This window comes from Pleurodeles waltl, chromosome 7 (genome assembly GCF_031143425.1).
Source record: "Pleurodeles waltl isolate 20211129_DDA chromosome 7, aPleWal1.hap1.20221129, whole genome shotgun sequence".
NCBI lineage: Eukaryota > Metazoa > Chordata > Amphibia > Caudata > Salamandridae > Pleurodeles > Pleurodeles waltl.
In genome coordinates, this window is record NC_090446.1 from 234,555,089 (window position 1) to 234,577,280 (window position 22,192).

At 45.2% G+C, this 22,192-nt stretch overlaps 1 protein-coding gene across 1 annotated transcript in view; it reads left to right on the forward strand.

The window, feature by feature from the left end:
• LOC138303991 (uncharacterized) overlaps positions 1 to 22,192 on the forward strand; it is a 692,211-nt gene that overhangs the window by 650,440 nt on the left and 19,579 nt on the right. The window contains exons 12-13 of the mRNA XM_069243614.1: positions 19,440 to 19,569; positions 19,674 to 19,706. Coding sequence (XP_069099715.1) covers positions 19,440 to 19,569; positions 19,674 to 19,706 — 163 coding nt within the window. The remainder of the gene's footprint in view (positions 1 to 19,439; positions 19,570 to 19,673; positions 19,707 to 22,192) is intronic.

Below are 22,192 nucleotides of genomic sequence, written 5' to 3' on the forward strand. Positions count from 1 at the left end.
CTAACTCCATATTTATACTTTGGTACTAGACCCCTCTAGCACCAAATTTATGGAGTTAAAGTAATTTTTGAAAGTGGAGACCTACCTTGCCTTAATGAGATGCAAGGTAGGCGTTCCCGTGCAAAAAATGACTCTGTGGCCTTAACGCCATATTTATGGGCATATTTATACTCTGCGGCATATTTATACTCCGTTTGCACCAAATTAGCGTCTTTTTTTAACTCTAATTCAGTGCAAATCTAACTCCATATTTATACTTTGGTGCTAGACCCATCTAGCACCAAGGCCCTGATTTATACTTTTTTTGTACCGCATTAACGTCATTTTTTTACTCAAAAGTGGCGCAAACGTACAAAATATTGGCCCTTATTTATACTTTTTGCTGCAAAACTGCACTAACTCAGTTTTGCACCAAAAAGTTTAGCACCGGCTTGCACCATTTCTGTGCACCAGCCGGGCACCATATTTATGGAATGGTGCAAGCCGGTGCAAAGGGTAGGCTAGCTTAAAAAAAAATGACATTAGGCAGTTTTGAGTCAAAATAAATGATTCTGACCAGATTAGCATCATTTTCTGAAGCTAAGGGGCATTTTTATACGCTGTTTGCACTGAATTAGCGTCCGTTTTTTTAAAAACTCTAATTCAGTCCAATACGAACTCCATATTTATACTTTGGTCCCTCCCTACACCTTATAGTGCATGCACATCACCCTGAGGAGTAGTCTTTGTGGAGAAATCACTCCCTCTAGTGTAAACAGTGAAAAACACAATAGGTTGCAATGGGCCTAGGGGCAACACAAACCATATACTAAAATAGTGGAATGCAAATGTTGGTTTCCCCCATAGGCAAGTGTAGTTTGTAGGGGGGCACTGGCAGTGTAGGAAAACACCAAACGTAAGTAAATTACCCCACTCCAGAGCCCAGGAATACAGGAGTAAAGTACAGCAAGTTTCCTCAGAAAACAGTAGAAGACGTGGTAAAGGATTATGAAAAAAACAAGCAAGACTGCAAGAAACCAATGATGGATTCCTGGACCTGAAGACCTGTGGAAAGAGGAGACCACATCCAGAAGTCGATGAAGATTCCAGGAAGAGCAGGAGCCCCGGCTAACCCAGATGAAGGTGCAAACGAGGATTCTCCGGTTGGAAGAAGAAGGCAGAAATGCACCAAAGAAGACAGATGCAGGTTTCTGCTTGATGCAAGAGATGTCCCACGTCATGCCATTGGAAGCAGGCTGTTTTTTGTCATTGATTTCTGCCAACAAGCCTTGGCTCATGCAAATGTTGCCGTAGGGGGGAAAAGGCGCTACCTGGTCCCGGGAAGGACCGGGTGTCTCAACTCAGACTGTGGAGACAGAGGGGCCCTCAGCGCTTCAGAGAACCCTCAGAAGACCAGGCAGCACCCACAGGAGTTCAAAAACACAGGGACAAAGGAGCTGCAAAATGCGGTCATCGCAACACTACACAAAGGGGATCCCACGCCACCAGAGAACAACTCAGGGAGCTGAGCATCAAAGGATAGAGTGCTGGGGACCTGGTCTATGCTGTGCATGAAGGATTTCTCGAAGAAGTGCACAGAAGCCCAAGGAGCTGCAGAACACACGGTGCACAGGGGTAATGTCTGGCATGGAGAGGTAAGCCCTTACCTCCACCAAATTCAGAATCACTTCAGTCCACCACTTGTGTTCCAGGGATCATGCTCATCGACAGGAGAGGAGTCCCAGAGTACCGGTTATTGTTGCAGAGAGGTACCTGCTGAAGCAGGGAAGTGACTCTGTCACTCTCCTGGAGATTCCTTTGGTCCTTCTGGTGCAGAATGAAGACAGGCAGTCCTCAGAGCATGCACAACCTGTAAACTGTTGCAGTTGCTGGCAGGAGCTGAAGTTGCAGAGTCGCAGTAGCCTTCTGTGATACTTTGTTGCTGTTACAGTGTTCCCGGAGAAGTCTGATGGTTGATCCGATGGACAGAAGCTGAAGCAGGGGATGAAGAGGAGTCCTGGTGGAGTCTTGCAAATGGAATCTGGGGAAACACCCAGAGGCGAGACCCTAAGTAGCTGTCAGGGTATTTTGGTTTGATTCCCTCAGGAGCAGAAGATTAGTCTTCAATTCCCAACCCAAGCAACTTGCAACAAAAAGTTCCTCTTTTTGAGCACCCTGGAAGGGGAGTGGGATAAAGAGAGACTGCCTCAGGGGTCCGCTTCTTCTTTTGTTCAGTCTACTAGACTGTTCTATATTTATCTTGAAGTGGTACCTAAAAGTTTGCAATCACAATTACTAGGGACACCTTGTTTTTTCTAACACCTATAACATTACCAACAATTAATTAGTTTTTTTCCTCTACTCATAACGCCACACTCTTTACCTAAATTTTCTGAGGAATTTGCCTCTCTCTCTCACTCAAATGGCATGTACAGCATTAATAATAAATAGATTACATAAAGGACTATTTGTATACGAATGAAATAGTCGTCAATTAGATTTTTTCATTTTGAGTATCATTGTCTCAATAGGCATATGTCATTAGTTCATTCTTGCCTTAAATTTCCTTTTTAACTAGTGGTTGCTTATCAACTGTCTTTTAAATATTCATTCATTGGTAACAGTATTTTTGTTTGAGGCCTTTTCACAATGTTTTATCACAATTGCTTTTGAATACCTCTGGACCTTATCGTTGTTAAATAGTTATCAACACTATTTACGATGTATTCGAAATGCTCTTGTCATGTCTGATTCATGAAGCCCAGCTGAAAACTCTGACTACTTCGAAGCATTAAACGCCTTAACACAGTTACCAATATTCTCTATGGTATCTTTTGAATTGTTACTGTCAATTCTTAAACATGGAATCCAGTTAGGATGCTGCGAACTGCCTTGGAGACTTCGTTGACTTTACATAGTTAAAGATTATCTGTGGCTTACTTGAATTGTTATTATAATCCTTTGTACTATGGTGTCTTCACTGAAACCTTTTACCTCAGAGTGAGCGCTCTCTAATTTCACCTCCAGAATGCAGTCAGAACTCAGTTGAAGTGCACAGTGCTCAAGCAGCATGCGCCTTTTAACAGCTCAATTCTAGGTGAACAACACTAGAACTGCAACCTCTGCCAGAACAACCTGGTGGCCATCTTGAATGCCTCTCTGTGTACAATGACTGTAATACAACTCGACAAAATACCTTCCTATAAGCACACCGCCCTTTCCACTGAGGATACTTCTTGATCTGCAGATATTTTGTTCTTCTTCCACCCTTCACAGGAGTCAAAACATTGCAACGTATAGGCTTCTTGTAATAGCGCTGAGAGTGGGATTGGCTACCTGTCCAGGTATGCACCTATCAGGAGGGGTCTCTGATGTCACCTGCTGGCACTGGCCACGCAGATGCCCCCAGAGGGTCCCCACACCTTAGAATCCAGGCTGTCTAATGCCAGGGACACTCTGGAGGATCTTTGGGCACCACCCCTGGGGTGGTCATGGACAGGGGAGTGGTCACACCCCTTTCCTTTGTCCAGTTTCATGCCAGAACAGGGACTAGGGGTCCTTGAACTGGTATAGACTGGATTATGCAAGGAGGACACCATCTGTTCCCTTCAAAACATTTCCAAAGGCTCTGGGAGGATACCCCTTCCATGCCTGTAACACCTATTTCCAATGCGAGATGATGTAACACCTCTCTCCTAAAGGAAATGCATTGTTCTGCCTTCCTGGGATTGAGCTGCTCAATCCCCAGGGGGTCAGCAACCTGTCTGTGAGGTGGCAGCAGCTGGAGCTGCAGTGGAAACCTCAGAGAGCTGGTTTGGCAGTACTGGTGGTTCATGGTGGAGCCCCCAGGGTGCATGGAATTGCCCCCCCATACCAGAATCGGATTGTGGTACAATTTCTCAATCTTAGACACCTCACATGGCCATATTCGGAGTTACCATTGTGAAGCTATGTATATGTATTGACATATATGTAGCGCACACTTGGAATGGTGTCCCTGTTCTCACAAAGTCTGGGAAATTGGTGCTGGACAACGTGGGGGCACCTTTGCTAGTGCAAGGGTGCCCTCACACACAGTAACTTTGCACCTAGCCTTCAGTAACTAAAAGTTAGACATATAGGTGACTTATAAGTTACCTGGTGCAGTGAAAATGGCTGTGAAATAGTGTTTGCACTATTTTATTCAGGCTGCAGTGGCAGTCATGAAGGAGTCTTTGTATGCGCTCCTTTTGGGTGGCAAAAGAAATGCTGCATCCCATAAGGTTCTACTGGAACCCCAATGCCCTGGGTACCTAGGTACCATACACTAGGGACTTTTAGGGGGGTCCAGTGTGCCCATCTGGATTGGAATATGGGGTCACTAGACTATAATAACAGATTTGGAAACATAGAGAGCATAAGCACTGGAGTTCTGGTTAGCAGGACTCCGGTGACACAGTCAAGCACACTGACACACAGTAAAACACACTGACATATAGGCTACAAACTATGAGCACTGGAGTCCTGACTAGCAGGATCCCAGTGAGACAGTAGAAACACACTGACAAACAGGTAGACATTGGGGGTAACATGCCAAGAAGGATGGTACTTTCCTACATAAATTCAGTGACAAAACCAAAGGTTAAGTTTACTTAAAAGTAAAGTAAGGTAATCATATTTACTGTACATTAAAAAACATAGATATGAATTTGAAAAAAAAAAACCGTTGAAGTGGCATTATAGTTAGGATGAAACAACATCTTACTTTGCATTAAAAAAAAACTGTATTTCCTACAGTGAGGTAGAGGGCAGAAATGTGCCATGTTTGCAAAGGTTTGGTGTGTTTCTGCCCTCTACCTGTGCTGGTGCACTGAGTACAGCCTGGTTACAGCCAGGAATTTTTTATTGCAGTGAGGGAAACATTCCTGCACAAAGACAGCCATCTGAGGCTTTTTTTATCATTCTAATTGTGCTGCAGGATGCAGCCGATGTGGAGGAAAAAATAAGGAGAAATATATTTATTTCTCCTTGTTACTCCTCACATGGGAAGACATTGCATTTTGATGTATTCCCAGGACTACTAGTCATGGTAAATCTGGGATGGCAGCAAAATCAATGGGTTGATGCATGGGAACACCCATGCTTTACTCATGAATTGCCTTACCAGGGCAGACTGACGGAAGGCGGCGAATTGTGCTGTTTGACGTTACTCCAGATTTATTAAGGAATGCAGAGCCACACAAGGTGGCTTTGATATCTTAGTAAATCTCACTGAAGCCCTTGTGTTGCCTTGCCCCATATCTCATGACGTAATGGCAATGCAAGGATTTCCTAAATATGGACCCTAATTTTGTACAACTACTTTCCTGCGAATGGGTTTTAGGTTTACATCATACAACACTGTGATCTAAATGGTGGCCAAAAGTGATCTAGATATGGTAAAAGCTTTTCAACCGGGTAAAACCTTTATGTAGTAGATACTAAGGTCAGCTCCTCTCCCCCACCAAAAATAATAATATATATCTAAATATTTAGGCCGGGCTCCTGAAGATGGTGTCCCCTGGACTGAGATCAGCCAAAAGAAAATGAAATATTTAGGCCTGGAGGTTGGGGTCCCTGGTGCTGAGATTGGCTAGGGAAGGGGGCCGCTTGCTGCCAACACATGTTATGTATGGCTGAAGGCCATGCACAGGGCGGGGTTCGTTTGACATAGTTGTTGGCCGCATATTTTATATATATATATATATATATATATATATATATATATATATATATATATATATATATATATATATATATATATATATATATATATGTATATATATATATATATATATATATATATATATATATATATATATATATATATATATATATATATATAAATGCATATATGCTGGAAGATGAAGGATCACAAGAAAACAACAGCCAGCCAGGGCAAAAATCTGGATCCCAAAGGATGCAATGAGTCACAAGAAAATTTAATATCCAAGAAAATCTATACATACATATACATATACATAAGTTTATACATATACGGGCGGGCGTCAGCAGGTAGGTATAGTTAGGACCATGTGTTTTTTGACTTGCCTATATCATTGTCACTGATTGACGAATCTTCATGAAATTTTCCAAGAAAAGTGTTGCAGTGATTCTTGTTGTGCATGGAACGTTTTGGGGTGATCTGTCAAGGGGGCTAAAAAAACATTGCATTTCCCATGTTAATTTCCATAGGATTCTTTAGATACGACTACAGGCCGAAAATCTGGATGGAATTACACCAAATGTGTCAGAAAGCCACCTGTCAGTATGAAGATCATACTTTTGCTAATTTGGAGTAAATCCATTCAGTAGTTTTTGAGAAATTTAGGGAAATGCAATTATGTAAATCCCTTGCCACGAAGTATTCGCAAATAAAGACAAGCTTGTGCAGGGATATGCACAGCTCTAATTGGATGTCAACACTTCAAAACAGGGAGTGTTGGCAGCCACCTTGGGACTCAACTTAGATAAGTCCCAAAAATAAATTAAAAATAAAATAAAAGGGGCCAGGGTAGGGACACCCTGATCTCTCAGCACTGGTGGGGGGTCCCATAGGGCTCCCCCCCAGGCAAAAACAATTATATTTTTAATAATATTTTTCCACAAGTTTGCAAGATTCGTGGAAGAAAAAATGATAAAAAAACAAGCTCAGGTTACAGTGCTTGTTTTTTTTATAGGCTCCTTATTGTCCCGGGGCATTTAAAAATGTAGTGTAGGGAGGCCTCCCAGCACCCCCACAGCTTCAGGGACCACTACCTCACAGGAGCTTTTATTTTTTATCCATGCAGGGGGGCCGATGGCCCCATTGCTGCCCTGGGGACAGCAACCTCTCCAGGGCTTCCTTTTAAAATATGCAGGAGTGCCCATGCCCTCCTGCTGCCCTGGGGACTGCCACCTCCCTAGGGCTTCTTATTGAATACATGTGGGGGAGATGCGACCCCCCCCCGTCCCCTGGGGACCACCACCCCCTGGGCAAAGTGTAAAAAAACAGAAAGGGGGTCCCTTTGGGCCCCCAGGCCACAGGTACCACCACCCTCAGGCCCATTCCATTGGATGGGGCCACGTGGCCCCTGTCTTGGAGCATCTGATGGTCCTGGGGACCACCAGCCCCCAGGGCCATTCCTGCTACGTCCCGGGATGCCCACCCCCAGGACATAGCTGTTTGCTGTGGCTTGACTGCAGTGCTGCAGCCAAGCCAAGCCACAGCAATCACTCTGCTGTTTGGCAGCGGGATCTTTAAAGCAGGTCCCACTATCAAACAGCAGAGCTTTCATCTCTAGAGATGAAATGCTTCAGCAGGAACAAAGTTGCTGCCAAAGTAGCTCCGTGCTTACTGAAGCGTTGGCACTGCAGGGGAAGCCTTAAGGCTTCAGGCTTCCCCTGCAGTGGCAGGTAGTCCATAAAGGTCATGGTATTTTTTTTTTTACTGTTTGAAAAAATTATTTAATTTAAAATATATGTAGGGACCACGGGGAGAGCCCTTAAGAATTCCCCCACTGTGCCAGATAGCACTTAAAGCACTTTTGATTATTATTTTTTTAAATTCGAAATAAATAATATGAAAACCCATAAAGGGCTAGGAAAAAAAAAAAAAAGACAAGAAACCCACATAGCTCAGTCTGAAGGTCGCAGATCTTCACATTGAGCTATGGGGGATGAGTCCAGCTGGAATGTTTCCGTTTAAAAAAAAAAAACATCTTAAACGCAAATACATTTTTTTATTTTAAATTGGAGACAAATAACTCATTCTAAGTATATCAGACATCAAAGCCTTAAAAACACTATCTCTTTCCCCCTCCCTTTCTTTCTCTCGCTCTGTCTCTCTTTCAATCAATTATCTCACTCGCACACCCACTCAGACACTTACACACCCACTCAGACCCTCATGCACCCACTCAGCCCCACTAAGACAGTTACCAATCACTCACACACACACTCTGACTGTCACCACATTCTGATGTACCCACTCACACACCCAAGCACATACTAATGCACCCACTAAAACACTGATGTACTCACTCTCACACCAGGACAGACACTTTGACAGCCATGTTTACCCCCAGATACAGCCTCTTATACCTATTTTTACACCCACAGAGGCCCCAGCTAACTTCCGCTGTGCAAAGCATCGGATTGGGTGGGTATGGGGGTTGGCTGCAAGGACTGGCTTCAGGCCCTTTGCACAGGAGAAGACAGTGCACAGTGCAAGGTTGGGTGCTTATATAGAGGGTTGGCTCTGGGCCAGGCCACAGTCCAGGCCCTGTGGCAAACCTGCACCGCGCACTTTAAAAGGCCGTGCACGGTGGTGGTTCGATTCAAGTATAGCTATTAAAATTACTATACATTAAAAATAACAAAGAAATTGACTGGAAAAAAAACAAAGGTTATAGAGACATTGAAGTTCTGAATTTACTTGTATAAAACCATGGAAACTCAGTAGTTATAGTTCTAGTTCTTTCAATAACTAAAACTAGCGCCCCAATGCAACTATAAGTTGAGCCTGAATTTCTGTGGTTTTGTATGAGTAAATTCAGAACCTAACTATAACATCCCTGTAACCTTTGTTTCCTTTCAGTGACTACATATATATGTGTGTGTGTGTGTGTGTGTGTGTTTGTATATATGTGTCTTTGTGATTAATATGTGTGTTTTTATTATTACATTTTCAACAACAATTATGGATAGCTTTTCACACACAGAGACAAATGACTTGCAACCACACACACACAATATACATGCTAAACTAGATTAATGTATTTAACATTAGTTCTTGTAGGGTTTATTTTTTTCTCAGCTTCCAATATTTTCCATGGGTTTATGTTTCAGTACTAGTGTTGGCATTGTATGGTGCATACACCTTTTTTAACACCTTTAGATCTGTACTTACTTTAAAAGTGTTGTTTGTGAGTAGTAATTCTTTTGTGGGTGCATATTTGCATTATCATTTCCCTCCCTAAGTTTGTCATTATATTTCCCTGACTTCTTTTTATTTAGTAGCACCGTTAGTTTACCTCCACTCCCTCTATCTCGCCTACATTTACTACTAAAACGGGAAACTATGTGCACGGAAATCTTTGTCACCATAGTGGACAGCTTCATACAGAAAGACGGCAGAGGTGAATGTTTCCGGCCATAGAATTTTGAATTACATTTTCTAGTATATAAATAGTATTACTTTAGTATTATTTTACATACTACATAATGCAGTTTGAGATTAGGTTCCAAAGTATAACCATGGAAGTTGCCAAACATTTGCTTTTGCTTTTAACTCATTTATATAATTTGTATCGTGAATCTAACATTTTGCATACTTGCTTGGTAATAACTTATCTGATTGCTCCCTTAATTATTGTAACATGTTCTCATGACTCAAACATATTTCTCCCTTTTTCTCAACTTGTTGTTTTATTAATTAAGCTACTATGATTAACAGATATATTATCTTTAGTTGACAGTCTTTGATATTACCTCTCTACATTGTAGGAAAAGGATGAGGACAGATTCAGCGATTGTCTAAGAATTCAGATTTATTTTACAAATCTGTTGGCTGGAGTGGACAGAGTTAAGCGGATCTTGGTTTGTAAGACTTCAATTTCCAGAAGTCATTTGGCCTGTACAAATTATTTTATGCAGCACTTGGGGCATAGACATTGACACCCATGTTTTTATGCAGCACTTGGGACATAGGCATTGACACCCATTTTACTAGTGTAAAAGGCCATTTATTAAGACAGGCTTGTTCATCATAATACAACATTAACATAACTGGAACTTTAAACAAACACTTTTCATCTTTACCCTTTGGAACTCCCCCGTCTTCCATTCTCACTTAATTCCCCACTTTTTCCTGTTTCCACTTCCATTCTCCCACACATCCCCCTTTTGCTTTCATCTCCTGTCTGAGTCAGCCATCCCCCACTCTTTCATGCTTCACCTGCTTCTTTTTCCCCACTGGAAGGGTATCCAGGCCTCCATCTGACTCTCCACCCTCCCATCTACTGCCACCCAGCACAAACCCTTTGGGCGTTTTGCTGCCCGCCCAGCGAACCCAATGCAGCACCAAAGTACATATAAACAGGCTCACACCGCCACAGCTTCTCACCCCACAAAATAGTCAGCAAGAAACGCAGTTGTCCCACAGAAAACCCTCATAGCCCAATTAAGCTTCCTACTGGCCTGTTCAATAGCCCATGTTTCAGAGCTCCTCTCCATTTCCTCCTGGGCACAAACTCAGTCCATACAAAAAAAGTCTCATGCATATTTTGCCTCAGAAATGCCAAATCCCACTGTATATGTTGCAGTAGGGTGAGCCCAGATAAGCGGACTAGATCATTTTCCCCAAGGTGTAATACCAATACATCAGGACAACCCCATGTTGGCAGGATCAAAGTTATAAAAGAAAGCAAATTGCCCCACCTCATGCCGCTCTTCCCCCACCATAACACCTCGTGCCTGCTACTTGGAAGTTAAAGAGATCGTCCATAGACTTGCTTTTCCTCATATTTCGCCTCCCAGTGAATAAACAAGTGTCCAACCAGCCATGTAACAGCTTTTGCTTTCTTTAGACTATGCACACAACCTGGAAGGATAAACAGATGTAAGTGTGAGACAATAACCACCCCACAAAAACCCAACACCTGGAAAAAAATATCTCCCCCATGTCACCAACCACCCTTGACGGAATAGACGCCACATCAAGCCCTTACATATCTCTCGGAACATTTTGACCTCCATTTCCCAATGCACTTGATTTTGTCCAACCTAAGCGAGCCGCCTCAGTTGCCACACCAATCCTGAAAGAGTGAGTGACTAATTACCCGCTTGCCGCCCAAGACACCTCAAAGTCATCCTCAAAACAGCCATCAACTGGTAAGCCGTAAGCTTACTACCATTCTCATGACAAAAAACACCCCCACTCTCCTACTCTGTGCTCCCTGAAAGAGTCCCATTCCAGTACTCAACATGCTTCCCCCTTCCCCCTTTGTCCAACCACATCCACTTTCCCCAGCCCAACTGATCTGTTTTGGACCGCCTCAACCAGATACCCAAATGCGCACCCTGCCTTCGCAGATCCCCTTTCCATACTCCACAAGCTTTTCCCACACCCAACAAATCAGACACACGGAAAGCCCCAAAAAAACCTCCATATCATACACTAATAAAAAAGAGCCACCTCTTAGGTATCCACACAACAAACTGTCAGTACATGCACAAATTTGTAAGAGCAGGTCAAATGTAATGGCTTCACGCACCACCCTACCTGACCCCGATCTTTCCCGTCCCCAACCTTTCAGCCTTCTCCCCAAAATACCATGCTTTGCCGGATCCCAGTCAAAAACAACTTCCCATAAAAATACACACCCGCCAACTTGCCCCCAATCATAGCAGGTGATAAACACTTCTGAATTAGAAATATTACAAAATGCAACACTCAAGCTTCAAGCACTCACTGCTCCTGCCTCCAGAATTGCCCTTCAAAAACCTCAAAGTCCTTAAATTCCAACCATGCTAGGCGATAACTCCTTAGGGTGAGTTCCGGTAGTGGCATCTCCACCAGTCTCATGACCATCACACCCCCACTCCCAACTGACCACTGGGACTGCTGTCTTGTGCTCTTTTGTGCCTGCTGACAATATGCGGAAATGCTGCCACTGAGAACGAGACAGGGAATCTGCTTTAGAATTGTTGACCCCATGAATGTGTGCGGCCCTAAATATGATATTCAGTGTCAATCGATGATGCATGAATCTCCGCAAAAGGCACAGCACCCTGAAATCCCTGGCTCTCTGTCATTTTACCAGATCAACCACTGTCAAATTGTCCACATGGAACATTATTCTCCTGTTGGCCAGTTTGTAACCCCACACAGACAAAGCCACCAGCAGTGGGAAGAATTCCAGGAATGCAGTGCTCCTGCCCTGATTGTGCAGGCCATGATTCTGCACACCACAGCTCCTCCCAAAAAAGGCCAAAACCAGAGGCCCCCCGCCGCGTCCGAAAAAATCTGCACCTGCCATCCAGTGTCCTTTGAAACCCCATTAACCTTTGTCAGGAAAAGCTCCCATACCTTGATGTCCTGCTTCAAACCTGCAGTCAGCTGAATCCTGTGATGAGGCAGAGATGCGCCCGACATGGCCAGCCCCAGGCACCTTCAAAAAGTCCTACCTTCCCGGACCACCAAACAGACAAAGTTGAGGAAACCCAGGAGTTGTTGTGCCACGTCTCAACCGGAGCTGCTGTAAAAAACTTAAAAGTTCTTCATCCTTTTCAGCATACATAGTGCAGTGAAGGCCACCGTATCCAACTCAATGCCCAAAAAAGTCAGCACGCAGCTAAGGACCTCAGTTTTTTCTTGGGCCAGAGGCACTCCCAACTCCAGCGCCAAATACTCACATCACTGCAAAGCCTTTCCACACACACCAAACAGGAAATCATCCAAGTAGTGTGACACCATCCGATGTCCACTCAACTGCGCAAAAACCCACTGCATGAAGGTGGTGATAGTCTCGAACAATGCACAAGAAATTGCACACACCATGGGCGGCACTCTGTCTACATAAATGGCTCCTCCCAACTGCATCCCCAGCAAAGAGAAATCCTCAGGGTGAATAGGGAGCTGCTGAAAAGCTGCCTTTATGTCGCACATAGCCAACTCAGCGCCCCTGCCACACCCCATATTAGCAGAATGGCATTGTCTACTGAGGTGCACACTACCTGTGTATCCTCGTGCAGGATGAAGTTGTTTACCGATGCACCTTCTGGCCAGGGAAAGTGGTGTATCAGTCGAAAATCCCCCTTGGTCATCCTAGGGACCACACCCAAAGGTGAAATCATCAGGGCGTCCATAGGCCACATGTAAAAGGGGCCCACAGTTCTTCCCTCTGCCACTTCCTTGCTCAATTTTATCGCTACCTCATCTGGCATTGCTTTTGGCGACTGCAAATTTTCTGCCCATTTCCTCATCTGCAGCCCCTGGCACCCTACCCAAAATCATTGTCTGAAACCCCATTCCAATTTGCACCTCATGTCTGTATTCGGGTACATGCACAACCAGGGCAGTAACCTACCCAACTTAATTGGAGTAGGCGCATTTTGGCCCAGGAGTGCCCTGCCCTCCTCAGCCCCTTGTAGATCTCCACTGTTCTGCCAGACTGGCAAGGGAAAAACATTGCATGACTGGGTGCCTCCTCCCACATTTGGAACACTCATATTTAAATTTGCGGGGGTGCAGAGCTGTCTCTTATGCAGAGACGTCCCCAATCTTTTTGCCCCCTGCCTCCTATTTTTTCTGACCTGTTGTCGTTGGCTTTGGAACTCTGAGCACTTTACCACTGCTAACCAGTGCTAAAGTGCATATGCTATCTGTGTAAATTGTATGGTTGATTGGTTTATCCATAATCTGCATATTTGATTTACTAGTAAGTCCTTAGTAAAGTGCACTAGAGGTGCCCAGGGCCTGTAAATCAAATGCTACTAGTGGGCCTGCAGCACTGGTTGTGCCACCCACATTAGTAGTTCTGTAAACATGGCTCAGACCTGCCACTGCAGTGTCTTTGTGTGCAGTTTTAAACTGCCAATTCAACTTGCCAAGTGTACCCACTTGCCAGGCCTAAACCTCCCCTTTTCTTACATGTAAGACACCCCTAAGGTAAGCCCTAGATAGCCCCATGGGTAGGGTGCAGTGTATGTTTAAGGTAGGACATATACTTATCTGTTTTATATGTCCTAAAAGTGAAATACTGTCATATTCTGTTTTCACTGTTGCAAGGCCTATCCCTCACATAGGTTAACATGGGGGCTGCCTTTGAATATGATTAAAGCGTAGATTCCCTTTAGGAGTGGATAGACGTGGAGTTTGGGGTCTCTGAGCTCACGATTTAAAAATACATCTTTTAGTAAAGTTTGTTTGAAGATTGTGGCCCTCATTTTGAACATGGTGGGCCAATCCACCGCATTACGAACATGGTGAGGGCTGCCATCGGCAGCCCTCACTCACTGCCAGGCTTCCACCGTCAGGCACCCTGGTGGTGAGTGGGTACACTCTACGACAGGGTAGCTGCACTACCCTTCGGATAATGTTTCCATTTCCACCAGCCTTTCCCTGGTGGGTTCACCCGCCAGGGAAAGGCTGGTGGGCTGGCGGAGGGGGTGCCCCGGGGCACCCCTGGAGGCCCCTGCACTGCCCATGCACTTTGCATGGCTGTGCAGGGGCCCCGGTTCAGTGTCCCTCGGGCAGTGATCTGCGCGACGGGTGAAGCTGCACCTGCCACACAGAGGCAATGTCCCGGCTGGGCCTTTCAGTAAACCAGCGGACGGAAACAATGTTTCCGCCCGCCGGCCCACAGAAATGTTCATTATTGGGCCGGTGGGGTTCCGGGGTTGCTGATGGTCAGTGTTTTGACCTCCAGCATGAACATGGCGGTTGTTACCGCCGTATTCACAAAGACCACCTGTGTGATTGAAAATGCCACTTTTAGAAAATGGGCATTTTCTTACTTAAACCATTCTTTGACTCTGCCTGTTTGTGGATTCCCTGTCTGGGTCAGTTTGACAGTTGGGTTGTTTGCACCTCTCTCTAGACAGTGGCACAAAGAGAGCTGGGGTGTAGCCTGCATATCCTGATGAGCCATCTGTGCCAGGAGGGAGGGGAGGAGTGGTCACTTACTCCTGAAAGGGCTGTTCCTGCCCTCACACAATGCAGTCTCCAACACCCTGGTGTGTGTTAGGGGCCTGGCCTGGGCAAGGCAGGGTTTCACAAACAACAGAGACTTTGCTTTTGAGTAGGCCTACTTCAAAGGCCAAAATGGGTATAAGAAGGGCACCCAAAACCACAGACTTTAGATCACTTCTGGACATCAAGAGGAACCTCTGCCTGGAGAAATGCTGAAGAGCTGAGGAGAAGTGCTGACCTGCCTGTGACTGTGCTTTGTGAAGCTGTCCTGCAGTTGCTGTTTCTGCCTGGTGAAATGGGACAAAGACTGGACTTTGTTGTGCATTCCTGCTTGTGAAAAAATCTCCAAGGGCTTGTCCTGAGCTCGCCTCCTGTTGTTGAAGTCTCAGGGCCATCAGAGACTTCCACCGCCAGCACCTGGACTCTCTGCTGAGACTCCTGCCCTGCCAAGTGCTGCCATATCCAGTTCCTGAGGCCTTGACCGGTGAAGCTGGCAGACCAAGATTGAAAATTCACACACAGACCACCGAGAATTTTCTGACGCAACCTCCGAGACGTGGCTGAAGAAACGACATGCCGCCGGCTCCGTGGCAGAAATTGACGCACCGCCTGCAGTGCGGCTGGGAGATTGCCGCATTCGGCTGGAGAAATGATGCGTTGCATCGCTAACGGAGGCTGGTAACATCGCTACGCACACATCGCGTTTTTTTTAACATTGTACGGCAGGATTTTCAACGCAAACCTTGCCGGGCTCGGAAAAACAACGCAATGCCTGCCTGGACCCGAGTGTTGCCCGGATTGACGCATCGCTCTCCTGTGGAGAGGAAAATGACACACACCGACCTGACCAGTGAAGGAGAAACGACGCACAATCTCATTTGTGGGTGAGAAATCGAAGCACCCCTTACCTTTTTCAACGCACACTCGCCCGTGCGTGGTATTTTGACGCTACCCAGGTACTTTTCAACGCTAACAGTGTTCTTACTGTTTACAAAAGGATTTAGCACTCCTTTGATTTTAAAATTAATAACTTGACTTGTGTATGTTGGATTTCTGTTGTTTTGGTCTTGTTTTGTTTAGATAAATATTTCCTATTCTTCTAAACCTGTGTTGTGTCATTTTGTAGTGTTTTCATTAAGTTACTGTGTGTGTTGGTACAAATACTTTACATCTAGAACTCTGAAGTTAAGCCTGCCTGCTCTGGCCAAGCTACCAAGAGGGTGAGCGGGGGTTAGCTGAGGGTGATTCTCCTTTACCCTGACTAGAGTGAGGGACCTTGCTTGGACAGGGGGTAACCTGACTGTCAACCAAAGACCCCATTTTTAACAAGAGCAAAACCTTTTGCTCCTGAGTTAGGCATTGGGACCCTTTGTGCCTGACTGCCCCTGTGGGGCAGGGCACTGCTGAAAAGGCTTATATACCACTGGCTGTGTGGGTGGATGCAGCAGAATGCAAAGAGGACATCCGCTGCACCCACAACTCCTAGTCTACATCCCTCCCAGCTTTTCAGGGTTTACAGTTAGTCTGGCCCTGAACTCTTCATCGTAGCTCAGCCATGCAAAGTCCCCAAAATGCATTTGGGCCTTGCGAATAATGTCCATGTACTTAAACATGGCAATGGCTCTGTCTACATATTTTTTGCAGAACATATTAGCATAGATCAAAAATGCAGAGGTCCAATTATCCATAGTTATGGGGACCCTAGGCCTACACGCCAGTTCACATTCCTCATCCTTTGAGCCTTCCTTTGCCTGAACATCTCTAAGAAGGAGCTTAAATATGTCAACATACTCATGCTCCCAGATACTTGCTTTTGTCTTGTCTGCTACGTGAGACCCCAGTGGCATTGCTAGACTCATATATGGGAGTCACTTTTTAGGCTTTCCCCCTCCTTTCCGTCACCTTCCTTGTCCCCACTCGCCGTTGTCTCCCCATCCCCACTCTGGGATGTTAGCACTGTGTCCACCGCCTGGCAATTGCTGCCTGCTTGTAACGCACCTGCACTAGGCATGCTGTATACTTAGTCGTCCCCCACTCCAATAGACTTATATTGGGGTGCATCAGCCTTGCTTTGCCACTCGCCCCACGGTGACCACCATTCCCCCTTACCTTGTACTCCGTGGACTTGAGTACCCACTTCCAACAGTGACTTGTGCCCGTAGCCTTCTGTGCTCAAAACCTCCTGGACTCGTGTGCCAGTCGTTGATGCCTGCAAAACAGGAAGGGAAGAGGGGGTTGCGCCGCTCATGCGTCCCGTCCTCCTTCTGAGTTCCCCGCACACCTCTTTTTCGCGAATCTTCCCCTCTTCACATTCCTCCAAGTCTTCCTCATAATCCAGCTCAACCACACCCTCTTTGTTCATACACCACTCATCATCATCACCCTCTGCATCTGCCACATCATGCTCTTCCTCCATCCCTTGACCCCCATGGCGTATACCATGCGTGTGCTTTGTGCGCTCCCGTGCTTTAGAGAAGGCCGCCAAAGACCCCTCTATAGCTTCTGATCAACATCCAGGGGCCGTAATGCGCCCCGTTGGCTTAGCCACGGACCTGCCAACCTCTGACACTGGCTGTGACTCCCCCCGCTGCACCAGGCCAGGCCGTATGCACCCTTTGCGCCCATCACGGTGCATGTCCCTCCGGCCACACCAGCCTTCTGCTCCCTACCCTTCTCCTCAGCAGGGACCTACATCAAACTGCCCACCCTAAACTACGACCCCCTTCGGGTACCTCACTGGTGCCTAAAGACTTACCTGCCTGGCTCTCCTCGCTGCCTCACCCCTCTCTTTGCATAACAGGGCCCACCGTTCCTCTGTCTCTGCCACTAGCCGCCACTGTTCCTGAATCCTGGCTTCAATATCCACTGCCGACCAGTCAGTGGATGGCTGCCGCTGGGTCTACCCCCCCACCCTGCCCAAAACCACCTGCCTCTAGCTGCTCCACAGCAGGCCACAGCTCTGCCTCCCCCCACTGCCTACATATGGTCCCCCTTGGGCTCCCCCTCAGTTGCCTGCACCTTCTTGCCCTTGCCCTTGCTCCCACCCTGCCCACCAGCTGTGCCTTTCCTCCCTGCCTTGGTAGGCTGCCTGGCCACAGCATGGTCCAAGGGCTGCTCCAAGCGCCAAGGCTCTGCTCCTCATTCTGTGTATGCTGCCCAGCAGGCAGGTCCTGAGCACAGTGCCCTGCCAGCTCACCAGCCAGTTCTTTTGCTACAGGCTCTGCCCTTTCCTTCACCGGCTCCCTCTCAGTCTCCCCCGCATCCCCGCAGACGTGCTATGAATCGGGGTGGACGCACAGTGTCTCCACCCCCCCTTGATCTCCTCCTCACCCGCCTGGATGTCAAGCGGCAGGCTGCAACCGCTGCTGCTAAGTCATTTGCAGCAGCACATGCCGCACGCGTCATCCCCACCCAGGCCTGGTCAAGCACTCCAGGCCTGAGGAGGTCACTACGAACGGCTTCTCCGAGTATGCTAAGCGCAGCCCTCACAGCTGCCGCGTCATGTCCCGCGGTCATAGTAACAACCCTACCGCTTTCTCCCTACCGATCGGCCATCCTCAGTGCAGTGCGACAGGCTGCGCAGAAGAATCTGATCCCTACCCTAGCCCCTCCCTATATACATATCCCTAGCCCCTCCCCTTCTATCCCCCATCCTATCCCCTCTTTGGCCATCTCTTTCCAGCCCGAACGTTCCTGTGGAGAGACTGGACTGCGTCCTTCTCTCCATGGGGCCCTACACTGAGCAGGCTATTTTGCTCTGCATCACTGCTCAAACAGAGCTTGAATTTTCAGGTCTGTGATTGATCACAGTGGATTACTTTTATTTGAACGATGGGGCCGGCAGAATAATGGAAATTGGTGGGTGCCGGCATTAAAACACGTTTCCTGCACAAATGTCAGTGATTGTTTTTCGTTTACATACCTCGAAGCATTGTTCTCCGTCTCTGTATTGTTGTAAAAGTACAATGGCAGATTCTTAACATTTTCTAAAATCAGTCTGTGATTTACGTAGCTGTCAGCGCGTCCAGGCGTTTCAGTTCTCCCTTTTAAAATCCGTAAATTTCCTGCAGCCAGTTTGACTGTGGATTCGTATTTGCACATTCATTTTTCGATACATGTGCAGTCTTCGCTGTACATATGAACTATGAATTTGCAGAACTGACGACCTGTGCCTGGTTGAAAGGAATATACTTTAATTGATGCATTGGAAATATATTATAACAAAATATGTGTCTTCTGTCCTTAACTTTACAGCTTCAAAGGTCATAGATACATGAATGTAAACTTCGTTATAGGCATGATAAGATATGAAAGGCGATTCACAAAAATATTTAGAAGTATGGGAAGTAATCCTATAGAAGAACTCTGTAACAAACTCCAGCATGCCTTTGTGACTGGACTTGAAAGGGCAATCACCCATTTGGTAAATGCGCAAGGAAAACATGGTTATTTCTGTTTGTACTAAATGTATATGAATATTTTTATAATCCTATTGTATTACCCCTTTAAATCTTTTGGGGCCATTTCTCAAAGGATTGTAAGAGTACGTAAAACAGTTCTACAGGGGACTACTTTACATAATTTATCTTGCCTTTTAAATGGGTCCCATACAGTGTGAACATGACAAAATCTTCCTTTCATTGATTGTATTACGCAAAACATTTTGTTTGCCTCCCTGTTTGTAATATGTCTGTACCATTAACCTCCCATCTCTCAAGGTCATGCTCTCTGAGATTGTTTTTCTTAGCATCTCATTGTCTTCCTGTAGCTACCTCAGCTCTGGGGGAAGGAGAGGAAGTTCACCTTGCTCCATGCCCTTGCGGAACAGATCCTCTTACACGAGCCTGATCTGACAAAATTTCCATTGGAGCTGACAGAATTTGAAGCTGTTCCTGGAGGTGTGTATATAAAAAAATGCCAATGCATTTATAAAGCAGATAACCCAACACACAGTCACTCTCAATCATGCGTTTACTCTGTCTTGTATTCCCTTCCTTTCTAGCCTCCATTAAAGGCCTCCTTGCTGAAGTTGACGGTATGTACAAATAATGAATTCAGTGGCAGAATGATTCTTTTCATATTGACCTGAAAAGCATTAATTTAATCCCTGGAGTTAAATAAAGAATAGTTTAGTAGGGTCACCGACCGTCACAAATGCATTTGTAAATATGTGATAAATTTAATTTGTATCTTTTTCTTGTCCAGTTATGTTTTTTTAATAATTTAGCCAAAAACAGCTCGTTTTTAAAAAATAGAATCAAGGAGCTATGGCGGCTTATATATCTGTTTCATTCATTCTATGAGACTGAAATATAAAGTATATGAACATTCCCGCTTCTGATGATCTTGTTATAAGAGGATGAGGACATGTATAAAAAGTTCACTTGTATTATATCCGCTTTAGCAGTACTATATGCATGTATGTAAAAAGGATTTATAGAGCGCATTCCGGCTCGAAAACGAGCATCGAAGCGCTAAAACAAAGCTGAGAAAAAAGAGAGAGAAAGCGCAGCGCCGAAAGAAAATAAGCAGAGGGGCACAGGAATTAAAAAACAGAGACTAGCGCGGAAAGAGACGGGTTTTAATCAACTTTCTAAAGCTCAAATAGTTGGTTTCCTTCCTGATATGAAGGGGGAGAGCATTCCAATGTTTTGCCGCAACCACTGTGAAGGCTTTGTCCCCTCACTTAACTTTATAAGTCCACGGGACCTGAATAGTGAAAGCTTCAAGGGACCCAAGATGACGCCTAGGTCTATACCAGCGAAGATGAGTGGCTAAGTAGTGAAGGCCAATACCGTGCACTGCTTTATGGGTCAAGCACAATGTTTTAAAGATCACACATTGGACTACTGGGAGCCAGTGAAGTTGTTTGAGGCTGCCTATGGCTGAAGCTGATCGAGGGAGATTTAGAATCGATCTTGCCGCCATATTCTGAATAAGTTGTAATTTTTTCATGGAGACACTGTCCAAATTAGAGAGGAGGGCGTTACAATAGTCCATCCTGGACATGATCAGGTCTAATGTTAACAGTAACTTTCCACCTCTGTTGTAAATAAGGGAAGATTTTTCTTAGCATTTTTAAAATCCACAAGCATGTCGAGACAGTGTGGTTAACTTGATTTTTAAAAGATAGGCAGTCATCAAAGATGATCCCTAAGTTTCTGCTGGTGGTGGTGGGGACAGGGAAAGTACCACAGTCAGCAGGCCACCATCGGGAATTCCAACGCTCAATGCCAGATCCAAAGCATAAAATTTCAGTTTTCTCCCAGTTTCTGTTTGCTGCACACCTCTCTTCATGACCCTAAACAATATGAATATAATTGTATTGTAATTAATATAGTAGGACTTCTCTCATAGTCCTGAAATCCAGGAGTAAATCTTGAATAAGCCACAAGTGCTCTTTGCTCAAACTTGGAATTCAGGAGAAAGTCAAGTGTACTACCAGAGTAAAGTCACATATATTCAAAGCAAAATGCTAGTGAATTTTGCCTTACATGAGATATACAGATTAGGTTATGATTATTGTGGGGTGTGCCTATATTTGAAAACTTGATATGGTAGCTGTGTTTAATTTTAGAGCAAAAAAACATTAGCTGTCTTTTCTGTCTTCACCACTTCCACTAGTAACATTCCAACACCTTGTCCCCTGCAGATTGGCATCTGGAATGATGTAACAACAAGGTTTGCATTCCAATGTCTATTTGCTAGGTTTACCTTCAGTTTTCCTAGTAAAAGAATATTAATGTGTACTTTTATACTGCATGTCACAGCAATGTCTGGAACTTCAACAAAGGAAGGGAAGGCTGCTGTGTCAGAGTGTTAGCTAGTGGTGAAGCCAATTTTCTGAAAAAAAGGCCTAAGAAATTGCTGACTGAGTATGGGTATTGGTGAAGCTGGCAAAACATTTTGAGTGATGGAAACATGACTCTGAGTTTGGGGATTGGTGATGCTGGCAAAATTTCTTGAGGATTGGAAACATTTGAACCATTCAGGATTGCATCCTCTTTTAAACCAATATTGCAATGTTTTGTGGTGCTCTTTGTAGACACGTGGAAGACATGTCATCATGCCTATTTCAGTGGTGCATTCTCCATTGCCTTCACCCATTTCCCAAAATCTCTTGGGCATCAACCTAATAATGTATGTGACCCAGACACCCAGAGTGCCATTATGCAATACATTAAATCATCATTTAAAAAATATAAATCTTTACCTATGGTAATAAAGTATCACTTTACATTAACTAAAAAACATAGGAATTCCCTGAAAAAACAAAGGTTAACCCCTTAGCTGCAGGGCCAATCCTTCACGCTCCAGGGCTGAGCACTTGTATGGCTGTTTAGGGGCGTTTGTGCTTAGGGCTCCATAACTTTTTTTCCACATAAGGTACTCAAGCCAAATTTGCATCCATTTTTTCAAACATCCTGGAGATTCTAACAATACCCAGGGTTTGTGCATTCTCCTGGAGGCGACGAGGAAAATAGGCAAAATATAGGAACATTTTGAGTTTTTAAAAAAGAA